The 15,602-nt window shown below is 41.2% G+C and overlaps 1 protein-coding gene across 1 annotated transcript in view; it reads left to right on the forward strand.

Moving 5' to 3' along the window:
- Nucleotides 1–15,602, forward strand: part of TANC1 (tetratricopeptide repeat, ankyrin repeat and coiled-coil containing 1) — a 212,023-nt gene that overhangs the window by 183,191 nt on the left and 13,230 nt on the right. The window contains 3 exon segments of the mRNA XM_038421221.2: nucleotides 7,076–7,209; nucleotides 7,704–7,827; nucleotides 8,139–8,314. Of these exon segments, the coding sequence (XP_038277149.2) occupies nucleotides 7,076–7,209; nucleotides 7,704–7,827; nucleotides 8,139–8,314 (434 nt within the window).

The following is a 15,602-nucleotide window of genomic DNA, read 5'->3' on the forward strand; positions in this document are numbered from 1 at the left end:
CCTGGTGATTCTAACACTCTGTCCTCTGCTGCATCTGAAGTGGTGTGAGAATAACTCCTCAGAGTTAGGAAATATTCCCTGCTCCTCACCTTTGTCCCCATCATCACTGAATTCCTCTTACTTTTCCTGCCCTAACAGCACACTACCAGGGTGGGGGGACCCTGAATCTTTTCAGGAACAGTCAAAGCATCGTTGTCAGGTTATTTTTAAGTGATTACCCCTTTTTTTGTCTGAACTCTTATAGATCTGGCCACTTGAAAGAGCTGCTGACCTTCAGAGCCAGAACCATTGGCCTAAAACTGACAGCAGGTTCACTGAGTACATATGCACCAGATCTATTATATGTTGCTAACTTGTCCTTGCCTTCTTCTTTCCATTGAATCGACATTTCTCCTCATGCATAATCAGTTATAGATGGGTTGTGTCTACATTAGGCTTGTCTTTCAAAATTGTCCAAAGTTACTACCAGTAGTTCAGTAGTTTTATACAACTTGTTTAATCTTCTTAAGAGCAGGTCTAAATGGAACAGATGGTACACTGGTTAAAAAAATGGTAACCTGGGGTGCCTTATCTGCACTCGTTTCAGAGTAGCAGCCGTGTTAGTCTGTATTCGCAAAAAGAAAAGGAGTACTTGTGGCACCTTAGAGACTAACAAATTTATTTGAGCATAAGCTTTCGTGAGCTACAGCTCACTTCATTGGATGCATTCGGTGGAAAATACAGAGGGGAGATTTATGTACACACACAGAGAACATGAAACAAAGGGTTTTATCATACACACTGTAAGGAGAGTGTTCACTTGAGATGAGCCATCACCAGCAGCGGGGGGGGGAGGGGAGGGAGGAAAACCTTTCATGGTGACAAGCAAGGTAGGCTATTTCCAGCAGTTAACAAGAACATCTGAGGAACGGTGGGGTGGGGGGGAGAAATAACATGGGGAAATAGTTTTACTTTGTGTAATGACTCATCCATTCCCAGTCTCTATTCAAGCCTAAGTTAATTGTATCCAATTTGCAAATTAATTCCAATTCAGCAGTCTCTCGTTGGAGTCTGTTTTTGAAGTTTTTTTGTTGAAGTATAGCCACCCTCAGGTCTGTAATCGAGTGACCAGAGAGATTGAAGTGTTCTCCAATTGGTTTTTGAATGTTATAATTCTTGACGTCTGATTTGTGTCCATTCATTCTTTTACGTAGAGACTGTCCAGTTTGACCAATGTACATGGCAGAGGGGCATTGCTGGCACATGATGGCATATATCACATTGGTAGATGCGCAGGTGAATGAGCCTCTGATAGTGTGGCTGATGTGATTAGGCCCTATGATGGTATCCCCTGAATAGATATGTGGACAGAGTTGGCAATGGGCTTTGTTGCAAGGATAGGTTCCTGGGTTAGTGGTTCTGTTGTGTGGTGTGGGGTTGCTGGTGAGTATTTGCTTCAGATTGGGGGGTCTGTAAGCAAGGACTGGCCTGTCTCCCAAGATCTGTGAGAGTGATGGGTCGTCCTTCAGGATAGGTTGTAGATTCTTGATGATGCGTTGGAGAGGTTTTAGTTGGGGGCTGAAGGTGATGGCTAGTTGCGTTCTGTTTATTTTCTTTGTTGGGCCTGTCCTGTAGTAGGTGACTTCTGGGTACTCTTCTGGCTCTGTCAATCTGTTTCTTCACTTCAGCAGGTGGGTATTCTAGTTGTAGGAATGCATGATAGAGATCTTGTAGATGTTTGTCTCTGCTGACTTAGAACAACGCTTCCTCAGCTCTCGTCCCCTAATGCCCCTACTCTACTTGCGCTACATTGATGACATCTTCATCATCTGGACCCATGGGAAAGAAGCCCTTGAGGAATTCCACCATGATTTCAACAATTTCCATCCCACCATCAACCTCAGCCTGGACCAGTCCACACAAGAGTTCCACTTCCTGGACACTACGTTGCTAATAAGCAATGGTCACATAAACACCACCCTATATCGGAAACCTACTGACCGCTATTCCTACCTACATGCCTCTAGCTTTCATCCAGATAATACCACACGATCCATTGTCTACAGCCAAGCTCTACGATATAACCGCATTTGCTCCAACCCCTCAGACAGAGACAATCACCTACAAGATCTCTTTCATGCATTCCTACAACTACAATATCAATTTCTCCCCTGTATTTTCCACCAAATGCATCCGATGAAGTGAGCTGTAGCTCACGAAAGCTTATGGTCAAATAAATTTGTTAGTCTCTAAGGTGCCACAAATACTCCTTTTCTTTTTGTTTTAATAATGAGATTGGAATAAAAGCCGAAAATGAACAATAATGGAGTGACATATAATTATCACTTGTGCCACTCTACCAATAAAAGGCTGTAAATATTAATGTCAATTAATTTGTCACTCTCTTCTTAAAGAAGGCTCTAGGATTGAGGTCACAGAATGTGGCATGTGGCAAACTACTGTACAAGTGGTATTTGATTGACGTGACTTCTAAGAGTTGCTGATGAAAATAGCCGTAGAATATTAAATAACTCATTTTAGTACGTGACCTTGAAAATCCTTGATTATCTCTGGGAGCAAAAAGTGATTATTATTGCAGGGCCTTATTTCTTTTACTTCAGAAAAGTAGCTGAAACACATGCTCACACACTCTAAAACTAAATATAACACAGAATCATCTCATTCTTTCTCTTGGGGTCTTCTTTTTCTATTACTTTTTAAAATCATAGACATGCAAAATCCTTAATTCACCTTGGGTTTTTTTTCCTTTGTAAAGGGGTCTGAGCATAATGGCTTTTTTTATATATATATATATATATATATATATATATATATATATATATATTTGCAAGTATGCAGTATAATTTAGGTAGAGATCTATGTTTAAAACTAAGTTTTGATTTTAACACCCAGTAAAAACAGAAGATTTAGATTTGAAATGTTGTTTTTACACTGATCAAATTCACATCTTTTTGCAAAATGTCAACTCAGATTTTGAACCATAATGCAAAATGTCATTGTTTTTGGTGTTTGTCCTTTAACATAAAATTATTCAGCAAAATTTTTTAGTATTGTATGAATATTTGTATTTTTCAAATAAATCATTGTGCAATAAATCGATTACTTAAGGTAATTTTATCCTATCTTCTTTTTTTTATTTTATCTTAAAACCAAAAAGGACACCAGTAATGCCAATCTGTGTTTCTAAGTGAAATACATTTTGTGGGGATTTTTCTGTAGCATGTTTAATCACCAGCTCTGTTTCATTCTGCCCTTTGCATGTGTAGTAGTAAATAGAGCTTTTTTCTGTCAGAACTAAATAGGATTTTGTTAGGATAGAAATTTTCCACATCACATAAATCCACTGTAACTGCCATCCTCATCTCTGAAAAGTGCTGAGGTTTGAATATGTATGGGCACTAAATTATTCACTTATCTTTAGAGGTTAAGCGAGAGGTGTCTCTAGGCTGGTCACGTCGGGGAGTGCATATGTTCTGTTTTTGTTTTCTGGCTAAATGACAACCTTAGAAATTGAAGGCCTCCAGCCTGGCACCTTTTCACATCAGCACTATAGGAAGATTTTGAAATGCATTATAAATATTTATTAGTAATATTCTTGCATCATCAGCTGGATCAAACTTAATTCTAATTGCTTACTTGAAATTTAAATAGCAACATTTTTTTTTCAACTTTTGGTAAGGGGAAGAGGGATAATTGCTTGTGGGATGAAGCAAATTAGTCAATATTTATATTACAATAGCATACAGGAGCCTGGTTGTTGTTGGGGTCTCATTGTGCTTATACGAACACAAAGATAGACATGCACCAAAGAACATATAAAGGATGGTGGGAGAGGGAGGTCTTCAACTATATCATTTTTAATAACAAAATAATATATTTGTATAGTTTTGTAATTAATGACTTTCCTGGAGGCCCCTCAGCTTAGGCAACATACAGTGGCTGATGTTTAAAACTTTTTTTATATATAGTTATCACGGCAGAAGTGGGTCTTGAGGAAGGAATCTGAAGAGTGAAAAGAGTACTAGCAATGCAGATCAGTTTGGGATGGGGTGGGCAGATTTCCCATACACAAAGCCGGCATCACTGGCAAAGCAGAGGGATGGGGAGAGTCAAGGACAACACAAAATACAAATGGATTCTTAAGAGTGGTGTAGTATGAATGAATGGCTTAAAGTTAGGAAACAAGGTTTTAATTGGATATCATGGAAGAGGGGGAGATAGTAGAGGGATTCAGAGACACTGATTATCTGGTGAGAGTAATGTGCAAGGACATGTCAGCCTAAAGCAGATTCTTGGTCAAGATATAAACCTCTGAAAATGAATTTACAAAGGAAATACAAGAGAGCCCCTTAGAAGTGTCATTAAAGCTGAGGTAATGAAACATATTGAAAAATAGTTCTAGTGTTGAAAACTGTAAATATTCTTATGCATATACTTACATATAAAGTTTGTTTAGGAAGCAGTTTTTTTGTAGGCTGTGAAAGTCTGCATGTACCCATTATGATGTTTAAAACAAATCATGCTCTCAAGACAAATGGTGACCTTTACAGGATAAGATTCCGGAGTCAAAGTCCAACACACAACTGTGTGCTTCAGTAGGTATTATTGGCATCTTACAGAAACTTGAATGACCTTGAAATACAATATTAAGTGGTTTTTGTATCAGACATGTTGTATACTGCACTTGGTGGCAGTCATGGCAATCATGTTTTCATATAGATTTCAAAACTTTGTCTTGTTTCAGACAAAAAAAAAATCCTTTTTTCCGTCCCAATTACTTTCCCTCTAACATTGTTGGCTGTAGACCAAAGATCTGCCAGATTATTAGTTTTCCTTCAGCCTAATGGGTTGCTCTCATATTTTCCATTCTGCATCAGTTGCTTGTTTAGCTGCTCATTTAAATTCTTTCCTTTTTTATGAAGGCAGAGTGGGTTGAGCTTTTTCAGAGTACATTAGGCAGATCAGAGGTGGTCTTTTCAATAGAATACTCGGAATTCCTGAACATAGTTTTGCCATGATATTGTTTGTTTTAGCTTGCTGTAGTGCTATTCTTTAGTCTTGCTTGTGACCGAATATGGTATGCTTTAGTCATGTTGTTGCTATAACTTCAGAGTTACACCCTGAACTCAAGAGCTGGAAGTGACAGTGAGATAAATGTGAAGTCTGTTTTTAAAAAGGTGGTTTTATTTGCTTGTTTAGTAACTCGACAGTTCTATCTGTACATTGGAGATCTTCAAGAAGAACTGTCAAATTGTTTAGACCAAAACATTTGGTCTGATTTTAAAATAGGTATTTATAAACTGGAGGGGTGGATATGTAAGTCAGATGTGTTAAAAATTAAAAACAGATTTACTACATCCTGCAGTGATCGTACTTTTATTACTTTTTAGTACCTCTGTGCAAGTTTTTAAATAATGTATTTAAATATTTTCTAATTGAAAACTATTTTTAAACAAGGAAAAGAAATGTACTATTTTTTCACTGAGCAACTGAACAAAGTGTGCATTAACTCTTTATGCTGGATTTAGATAGAAGCACTATGTATGGTGGTGAATCATTTGCTGGTTTTAGCTGAAGTTAGAAAAGAAGCACTATTTCCAGAACAGTGCTGACATCACTGGTGATTCTGGTACAAAGAATTCAACAACAAAACCTGTTAATTTCAAGCTTCATTTAAAACACACAAAAAAGCTGATGTGTGCCAAATGGAAGAGAACAAAATCATGATGGGAAAATACTCTATTTTCAAGCTTCAAAGAGTGTCACATTGGAAGTGAAAAAGCAAAATAAACCATAGGAAAATATGATTGAATTGTTTAAATGATAGCCTAACTGCAAAACTATTCTTTTTATAGTCATAATGCTGAGAGGGATTACAAACTCTATAGCTCCCTATAGATAGGAATTATCTGCCTCAATATAAACCATGAACAATGCATGCAAATGTATAGTGATCCTCCCCTTATCTGTGCCTGTAATAAAGGTGCTAGCAACAGTTTTGTAATTATGCTGCTTGTACTCACATGCTACCATGTTGTGTAAGGATGATCAATCACAAAGGCACATGCATGTGCCCACAGAATGTTTTAATCCAGTGCCAAATTGCTGTTCAGTGCACCAGTTTATTTGGGTTCTGTGCATAGACCAGCCAATGCTCTAATGCTCTATCACACCAATATCAGTCCAAAATTGCAAGGAGGTTGCAATCTAGTAGAAATCAAGAGTTAAGAATATTGTAATCTTTTGTACTATTCTAAAATATTTTTAACAAGAGACTAACTAGAATGTTAGTATCACTTATGCATTGGCAAAAGTAATTTAAAGCCTAAAACAAATATGGTCAAGTTAAGAATCAAAACCCTTATTAGAGAGGTAGTGTAACTTTTCCCATGCAGTCTGCTGCAAAAATAGACAAAACAGCTTTAACTCATCCATCAGGAAGAAACCCAGTTATATGAGACATACAAACTTCCTGGGAAACGTTGACTATCTGCTGCTTAGAGGTTGCAATAGGCTGCTGTCAGTCAATGAATAAGCAGCATTCTGAGAAGCTGGGATAGTCCCGGAATTCACTAACAGACCATCAGCTCTATAAACCTCCGAGAGAAGCATGATCCAGTAGGTTTCAGCTCACCTATCTTAATAAAATGATTAACCTAAAATGAAATAAAATGGACTTATCAAATTGGTTGATCTAACTGTTTTGTTCTGTCCATAAACACTCTTCTTATATGCAAGCTATGTACATGATTTAATCGGTGTGATTGAGACTCAGCTTTTCCTCAGTCATAATATACTTCGGTGCTTTAACTTCCCATCTTAGTTCTGCTCATCCTGATGCTCCGTAGAGAACACTAAGTTGCCTTTATAAATGGGGGGGGGGGGGTTAAAAAAAAGTCTGTGAAAAAGTTTGAATAATTGAATCTGGAGACAATTTGATCAGAATGCTGTGAATACTGCACAGAGGTATTCTTAGTTGAAAAACTTGTTCTTTTTTCCTCCATAGGAGGCTGTGTTTACCAAAGCTAAAAGAAGTTTGAATCAATAAGAAATCATTTCTTTTGACTTTCTTTAGCCCTGACAGCTTCTGCAGGAAGAGGGAAATTGGAAGTATGCGAGTTACTGCTTGAACATGGAGCTGTTGTGACAAGAGCCAACAGGAGGGGAATCCCTCCACTTTTCTGTGCAGTGCGGCAGGGACATTGGCAGGTGTGACAAATGCTCATGAATAAAATGAATGATTATGGGAGATGTTTCCTGAATTTTAAAATTTTCTCCATCTTTATGCATGTAATAAATTGGTGCAAGTGTTCGGACATACTTAGTTCCCAAGGAAAACCTCACCACTTGAGTTATTGAAGATGGGACAAAGCATTTGAAATTACTGCATCATTCTGAACTAGAAAATTGTGCTCTCTAAACTGGGAGCAGAGGCGGCATAGGAGCTATTATGCTGGTGCTGTACTAATGGAAGATCAACCTATTATGGGGGGATTCTCCCCTGGCCTGGTACACTTGGTGGTGTGTTGCAATATGGCACAAAGTGGCCCTAGCAGAGTGGAAAATGCTAGACTTAGAACTGTGAACTGTTGAAGTTTTAAATTCATCATGAATTATCAGACAATATAAATAACACATTATACATCCCATTAGTGCATTTCTAAAAATTAAACTGGTTATCTAAGTTTAAATTGTGTTTTCAGATTGTTAAACTTCTGTTAGAGCACGGATCTGATGTGAATTTAAGTGACAAGCAAGGCAGGACACCACTTATGGTGGCTTCTTGTGAAGGACACTTGAGCACTGTGGAATTTCTACTTTCCAAAGGTAAAATCAATAATTGTACAATTGCACGAGGGATTTTTCTGTCTATTTAATTACAGGTACACAAGTTAGATAATTTTTCAGCATCAAGTACTTTGATTGTTTTCAATCATATCTTCTTTGCAAACGGTATGCCGGACTATACAATAAGGTTTATTTTATTGTAGCTTTTAATGGAGATTAGAGAACGTGAAAGGGTTTTTTTATTACTCGTATTTTGAAGTTAGCATCAAATTTTGGTTTTAATTTTAATAATTTTAAAAGTTAAACACGGAACTTTAATTTTTAAAAAAACGATTTGCATTTTATTTCAGGTGCAGCCATTTCATCCCTGGATAAAGAGGGGCTGACAGCACTCAGTTGGGCCTGCCTAAAGGGCCATAGGGGAGTGGTTCAATATTTGGTTGAAAAAGGTGCAACAATAGATCAGATAGACAAGAATGGACGAACACCCTTGGATCTGGCAGCTTTTTATGGAGATTCTGATATTGTAAGTAAGGTTAATTTATAGAAAATCCTCTAAGCCCACTTTAAACTTTCACAGTCTGAACTGGAATCTGTCAATCAAAATGTTAATGGAAGAAGTGTAGGCAGATAGTTAAGAAGGAAGTTAAGCCTCTTTACTTACATCATTTAGACCTGGACACCATTGCAGGTGTTTATGCAGAAAAAACATTTTCCAGCAGATTTTTAGTACCTAGATAATTGTACTAGAAATCCAATGTTCTTCAAGTAGTGTCGCTATAGATGCTCCGCTTCAGGTGCATATATGCTTCATGAGCACTTGGTCAGAGATTTTCTGTTATAGCCCTCCTCGTGCCACACATCAAGGCTACATAAGGATGCATGAGTGAACTGTCCTCAGTTCCTTCTCAGCTGTCTCAGCCTGAGATGAGTCTTAGCATGTCCACCTTGAGCATGTGTCCGCTATCTTATGTACAGTTTATACTGTAGTTTATTTGATATTAGTTATAATTAGAGAGAGGATTGTTTTATTTTCTCTCTCTCTCTGAGGGAGCCTCTCCTGATGAGAGACTGTATCTGTTAGCGACAGCCACTCTGTGTCCGTTGCTTGGGGAAGTCCCATGTCTCCCAGAAATACAACTTTTGCCTGGCCCTAAAATCCAGGGCAAGGAAGAACAGGGAGATTAAGCTGAGACTGCAAATGGTAGAATGCTCCCTTTGACCAACTTCTGAGGGTACATCTATACTTAAAACGCTACAGCGGTACAGCTGCAGCTGTGCTGCTGTAGCACTTCAGTATAGACACTCACTAGTGATGGAGGGGCTCACCTGTTGCTGTCTTTAATCTAACTCATCGAGAAGCAGTAAGTAGGTTAATGGAAGAGTTCTTCTGCTGACCTGGCCCTGGCTATGCTTGGAGTTAGGTCAGCATAGATGTCTGTCAGGGTATGTTTTTTTCACACCCCTGAGAGATGTAGCTATGTTAATGTAAGTTTTCAGCATAGACGATCCCTGAGTCAGGTCAGGAAACCCAACCCCACCTGTGCCTCTGTCTTTGGACAGATCCAGTGCCCTTTAGACCTTGGTTGCAGGCTTCCCCTAAGAAAGGGAGGCTTTTGGAGACTTCAGGGAAGGTTCCAGAAAGAGGACTCTTATCTTAAGGAGCCAGCTCCTAAAAGACCCAGGTCCCCTGCGAGATGTACAGTCTTGGAAACCTCTACCTCTTGGCTCAGTACAGTAGAGGCAGAGGACTCCTCCTCTGGGACTGGCAGGGCTGGAAAGTCCAACAGCTCGAAGGAGAGAGACAGCTCTGACAGGACCTCTGTACCATCTTCAAGGGACAAGGAGAGCAATCATGCTGTACATCTGTCACAGATTCCATAACCTCTGTGACTTTTGCAACGGCTGGTGCGGCTGACTCCAGGGCTGCCTGAGCACTCAGGCAGCCCGTGAGCCAGCAGCATCCATGGTTTGGATGTGGGAGGGGGCTCAGGGTTGAGGCAGGGGTTTGGGATGTGGGGTGGCTCTTACCTCAGGGATGTCCCTGCAGCTCCTAGGCAGAAGGGTCTCGAGCTCTGCGTGCTGCCCGTGCCTTCCAGCACTGCCTCTGCAGCTCGCATTGGCTGCAGTTCCAGGCCAATGGGAGCTGCAGAACCGGCACTCGTGGCGGGGGAGCTGCACAGAGCTAGGCAGGAGGCCTGCCAACCCTCCCCACCCCCCAGCACCAGTGAGGGTACCAGGCCACGTGCTGCCACCTACTTTTCCCCAGCACCAGCGGGGTTTCCGGACAACCGCCCTCCTCCCCCCCAGCACCTGTTGTGCCCCTGAGCCTGCCCCGCCCCCTTGAGCACTCCCAGCCTATGTTTTAGTTAGGGGTATATAGTACAAGTCACGGACAGGTCACAGGCTGTGAATTTTTGTTTAATGCCTATGACCTGTCCATGACTTTTACTAAAAAATACGCGTGACTAAAATGTAGCCTTAATCATAAGCACTCTGGACTGGCACCATCTGGCGTAGCCCCGCTGTCAGTACCTATCCATTCAATATCCTTGGTGCTGAGCAAGCCCGTGTGCCCCACACACCAGCACCTGCACTGGTACAGCCCCAATCAGCTTTACAGTCTGCTTCAGCTACTGCGTCAATACCGATCCCTTACTTAGTACCACAAGAATTCTGATTCGCTAAGGACCTGTCTGTAACTGATGAAATGAAGTCCCTGCTCCTGGTTCTGACACCCCAATCTCCAGATCACCATTGTCCTCTAGTACTCAAGGACTCTTGACCTTTTCTGTGTGTGCTCCCCCTTTGGAGGAGATTGATGAGGATGAAGAAGACTTCCAATCAGTCTCTTCTATTACTGTATAAGGTTCTCTGACATTCTTTGACAGTCATGAAGAAAGATCATCATGCTTGGCAACGAGGATGATGGAACCAGCCAGGCATGCCACCTGCACTTCCATATGTCCCCACTCCCCATGACTACACTGAGATCCTGGGGTGCTTATTGGCAGCAATTCACAACAGGTGCTGTCTCCTAGGGAAGCGAGAACTGTATAGTCCTCTCCTCCCCAAAAAACCCCTCTCCCCAACAGGAGGCGACATCTGAGGAGCAGCAGACCACTTCTCAAACACCTATTTCATCCTGGTCTCTAGACGAGGTGGTTATGCCCCCACCACCTTCCATGGCCGACAATTTCCATCAGTTTATGGACCTTCTAAAGAGAGTAGCTTACACGCTTCAGATTCTATTCATAGTACAAGTTGCTGGATATCCTATAATCACCAACACCCTGCAGCGTGGTGTTACCTATTAAAAAGGTGCTCCTGGATCCCGCTAAGACTGTGTGGCAGACACCTGCTACTGTTCTGCCAACATGTAAAAAGTCAGGTAAGAAATATTATGTTCCCTTATGTTCTCCCGCTTCCCGCCCCCAAAAACCCTAGTGGTGGATGTAATAAATAAGCATGGTAAGTAACACTTCTGGAAAGTCTACTTCATATGACAAGGACCAAAAGAGACTGGGCCTTTTTGGATAGAAGTTCTACTCATCCGCAACCCTGCAATTTAAGATCAAACAGACAATCATGGCCAAATATAATTTTACAAACTATAATAGATTTACAGCTTTTATTGAACACCTGCTGCAGAAACATAGTGAACAATTCCAGTCCATCATTTCACAGGGCCAGAACTCTCTTCAAATATCCTTGAATGCTGTGGGCACTACTGCCAGGAACATCTTCATGGCAGTTGTTATGCACAGGGCATTTTGGCTCCAACTCTCGGGGATTCTGAGAGAAATTCAGAAAACTGTTGAGGAGCTCCCCTTCAATGGTCATAAGCTTTTTTCGGAGACCAGGTATGAGTCCTTGCACACACTAAAGGACTCTAGGGCTACTTTACGATCGCTAGTCATGTACAAATAAGAGAAGATTTAGTAGGTTACAAACTGCCCAGAGATAGTGTCCGTAGATCCCCTGAACATCCCAGAAAAAGACTTAATTCCACAGAGAGAGTGCCATTCACCTGCACTACATGAGCACTCAGTCATCTTCAAAGCAATAGTTCTGACGGGTCAGTCAAGAGATTTGAATCCTTGCATGCTTCTGGTTTTACAGCTTCATCCTTTGCCCACCTTCCCCCCCCCCCCTTTTAGAGATCTCCTTTCCCATTTCCAACATGCTGGAAGGTGGATCACTATGGACAAGTAGGTCATAGAGGTCATAACATTGGGCTATGCCATCCATTTTATGACCCTCCCTCTCTTCTTCCCTCCCCATTTCCCCATCCCTTTTTAGGGACCCCGCTCACTGGTTTTATTGAGACAAGAAATGAACTCTGTCCTTCAATATGGAGCAGTAGAGCCGGTTCCACCTCCTCACAAAGACAGAGAGTTTTACTCAAAATATTTTCTTGTGCCAAAGAAAGATGGAGGATTGAATCTAAGTCTTTTAAACAAATTTGTAAAGTCTCAGAAGTTCAGAATGGTGACTGGCAGTTATAATTCCTTCATTAGAGGAAGGGGATTGGTTTTTGGCCCTCGACCTACAAGATGCCTATTTCCATAGAACGATACCTCCATCACACAGGAAATACCTATGTGTCATTATAGTCCAGGATCATTTCCAGTTCAGAGTCTTTCCTTCAGCTCTAAAGATGTTCTCAAAAGTCCTGGCGGCAGTGGCTGCTTACCTCAGATGAGAAGAATCCTAGTCTTCTTGTACCTCAACAAATGATTACTCAAAGGTTGTTCCTACAAAGCAGTGCTGTCTTCCATCCAGACATCCCTTGTTCTTTTCCAGGAATTGTATATCCAGTTGAATGTAAAACAACCATGTTAATCCATGTACAGCAGGTACAGTATAGGAGCATCCTTGGACTCATTGATAGGCAGGACTACCTTCCCAAAGAAAGATTCATAAGCTCCTCTGATAGGCACTGTTCAGGGAGCTCTCGACGCATGATAAGGAGCTGTCTATAGTTCTTGTGACACATGGTAGTTTGCACCTCCATGACAGATCGATCAAGGCTATGTGTCTGTTTCCACGGTTGTCTTAGAGTGACTTGTTTTCCAGCCAGAGACACCTTACAGGCATGTGATGGTTCCTTTTCAAGTGAGCAGCTCCTTGGACTGTTGAAAGATCAACTCAACATCTGTGCAGTCATTCCCTTCTGTCACCCAGCTCCATCAGTAACTATGATAATAGATGCACTGTTGTGATGGGAAGTGCACCTCAATGCTCTGATGACTCAGGGCAGATGGACATCCAAGGAAACCAGTCTCCACATCATTCTGTTGGAACTCAGGGCGGTCAGGAATGCTTTCTTTCATTTCCTATCCCTCATTGGGGCAAATCAATCACGGTCATGTGTCCTGCATGTATATCAACAATGTATCAACAAACAGGGAGAGCAAAATCCCCAACCATGAAACTATGGCACTGGTGTATAGCCCATCCAATCCAAATTTCAGCTGTTTACCTCCCATGTAGTCAAAACACCACAGCCAATATTCTCAGCAGATGCTTCTCCCGGGACTAAGAATGGGAGCTACACTCTCAAATTCTTCACAGCTATTCTGAAGATGGGGACTTCCAGACATGGATCTCTTTGCCATCTCCAGGAATAAGAAGTGCCCTCTATTCTGCTCAAGTTGGGGAGTAGGCCACCACTCTGTGGGAGACTCCTTTCTTCTATCTAACTGGGGAACTAGAGGTCCGTGTGTGTGTGTGTGTGCGTGTGTGCGTGCTGCAGCACCCCCACATTTTATGCAGGGCCTCACTGCCGGCCCCCACACCTAGCGATCCCTGCTGCTGGATTGTCGGATGCTGGCCCCCCAGGGCAGCAGCGGAGTCCTGGACTCTGACTAGCAGTGAAGTTTAATCATTAACCAAAACCAATAAGTCTAATGCTTATTGGTTAATTGGTTAAACTTTTACATCCCTACTTGTTATGATGCAACCGTTGTTCATCCCCCACAAAGGGTGAGAGCATATTCTGCCAGTTCACCAGCAACATCCACAGCATTACTCAAGAATGTGCCAGTATCTGAGTTATGTAGGGCTATTATGAGGGCTTCAGTACATACATTTTCTAAACTTGGTACTACAGTACTGCCTTCAATTCTAGACTCTGTTCTGAAGCTCCCTCTGCTTGTAAGCAACCTGAAGTAGAGCACCCATAGGGACACTACTTTAAAGAAGAAGAGGTTACTCACCGTATGTAGTAACGGTGGTTCTTCCAGATGTGTATCCCTGCAGGTGCTCCACTACCCACCCTCCTTCCCCTCTGCTTCAGACAGTTCTCTATGGGATGTTCAGGTGGAGAAGCAACTGAGGACGGTTTGCCCATACATTCCTAATAGCCTCGGTGTGTGGCACAATGAAGCATATGGCACATGCTTGGGCCGAATGGACAGTATTAGCAGAAAATATCTGAACAAGATTCAAGAGATGCATGCATAGCTGCTGTGGAGCACCCGTAGGGACACTCATCTTGAAGAACTGCAGTTACTGCACAAAGTGAGTAACCTCTTCTGTTGCCCTTGTGTTTTACAGTATGTTGTAATATTTCATAACAGCTATCTTAAATCTCCGTAAGAAAAACACCTAGTTTGTACATCTGATCTACTGGAATTAAAAGAAAAAGAAAGTAAACAAAACAAAAAAGTCTGCTAGAAAAAAAGTCTGGAAAATATCCTTTCCCTTTGTCTCTGTGTAACTCTTTTTAAAATAGCCTGCCGATGCCCAGGTTGGGTAACAACGTTGAGCAAAGACCCTGAATAAAAGGGATATATAAAGAAAATAATGGTGCACGAAGGCTGAAATTGAGTGGTTCATTTCTGTATCATAAAGAGCACTTTCTCTAATCCTCGTGTAGGTATTTTTGATGTGCTAGTGTTTGATTATGATGATAATACCACGTAACATTTATTACGCTTTTTTCTGTAAATATCACAACACTCTACAAAGGTGGATAAACATTACTATCCAGTCTTTATAAGTGCAGAAAACTAATGTGTTGAGGTAAATTTGCTGCATGAACTAAGGCAAATCAGACACTTCAGTACTGGGACTACAGCTGAGGTCTCCACTTCCAATCCTGTACCCTATCCACTGCACTCCACTGCTTCCTTCGTTTATAATATAAGTATTACAGTGGGGCAGTGATTAATTTTAATCTGAAATAAGAGATGTCTCTAACTGAGACAGCCAATATATGGTAACTTCAGAGTCCATGATTTAAACTTTTCAAATTTGCAAACATGAGGTGAGGCTCTCAGCAATAAAACATAATTAAGCCAAACTGGCGGAAGTTAAGCTTCTAGGAGTTAACTGGTATGGATAGGTAATGTTCTTCTTACCTGCAAGGAGATGATTCACTTCAGGTTTGAAGATAATGTCAGAACACTACTGGGAAGGACAGTCACTATACCAAATCCAGTAATTAAATGGGGAACTAGAGTCTGAGCTTTCAATCTCTTACTCATATGGTGATAGCCTTTACTCAGTTTAGGGCATGTCTACCCATGCAGTTGCTTCAGAATAGCTATTTAGGAAGAGTCAAACCTCAAAGGTCCACATGTGGAGTTACTCAGAAATAGCTATTGTGCTTTAAATTCACACCCCACCTTAATCTGAATTAATTTACACAAGCCCATAGTTGATTTTGAATGAGTGGTTGTTAATGGATTTTGGAAGGCACTATGCTCAGCCTCCTTATGAGTGTTTTTCTAACAGGCAGAAGGAATCCTTAGGACTTCTAGTAGGATTTGGGTGTAGCCCTCTGTTCAGTTGGGCGCCTTTTTGGA

Source organism: Dermochelys coriacea, chromosome 11 (assembly GCF_009764565.3).
Source record: "Dermochelys coriacea isolate rDerCor1 chromosome 11, rDerCor1.pri.v4, whole genome shotgun sequence".
Classification (NCBI taxonomy): domain Eukaryota; kingdom Metazoa; phylum Chordata; order Testudines; family Dermochelyidae; genus Dermochelys; species Dermochelys coriacea.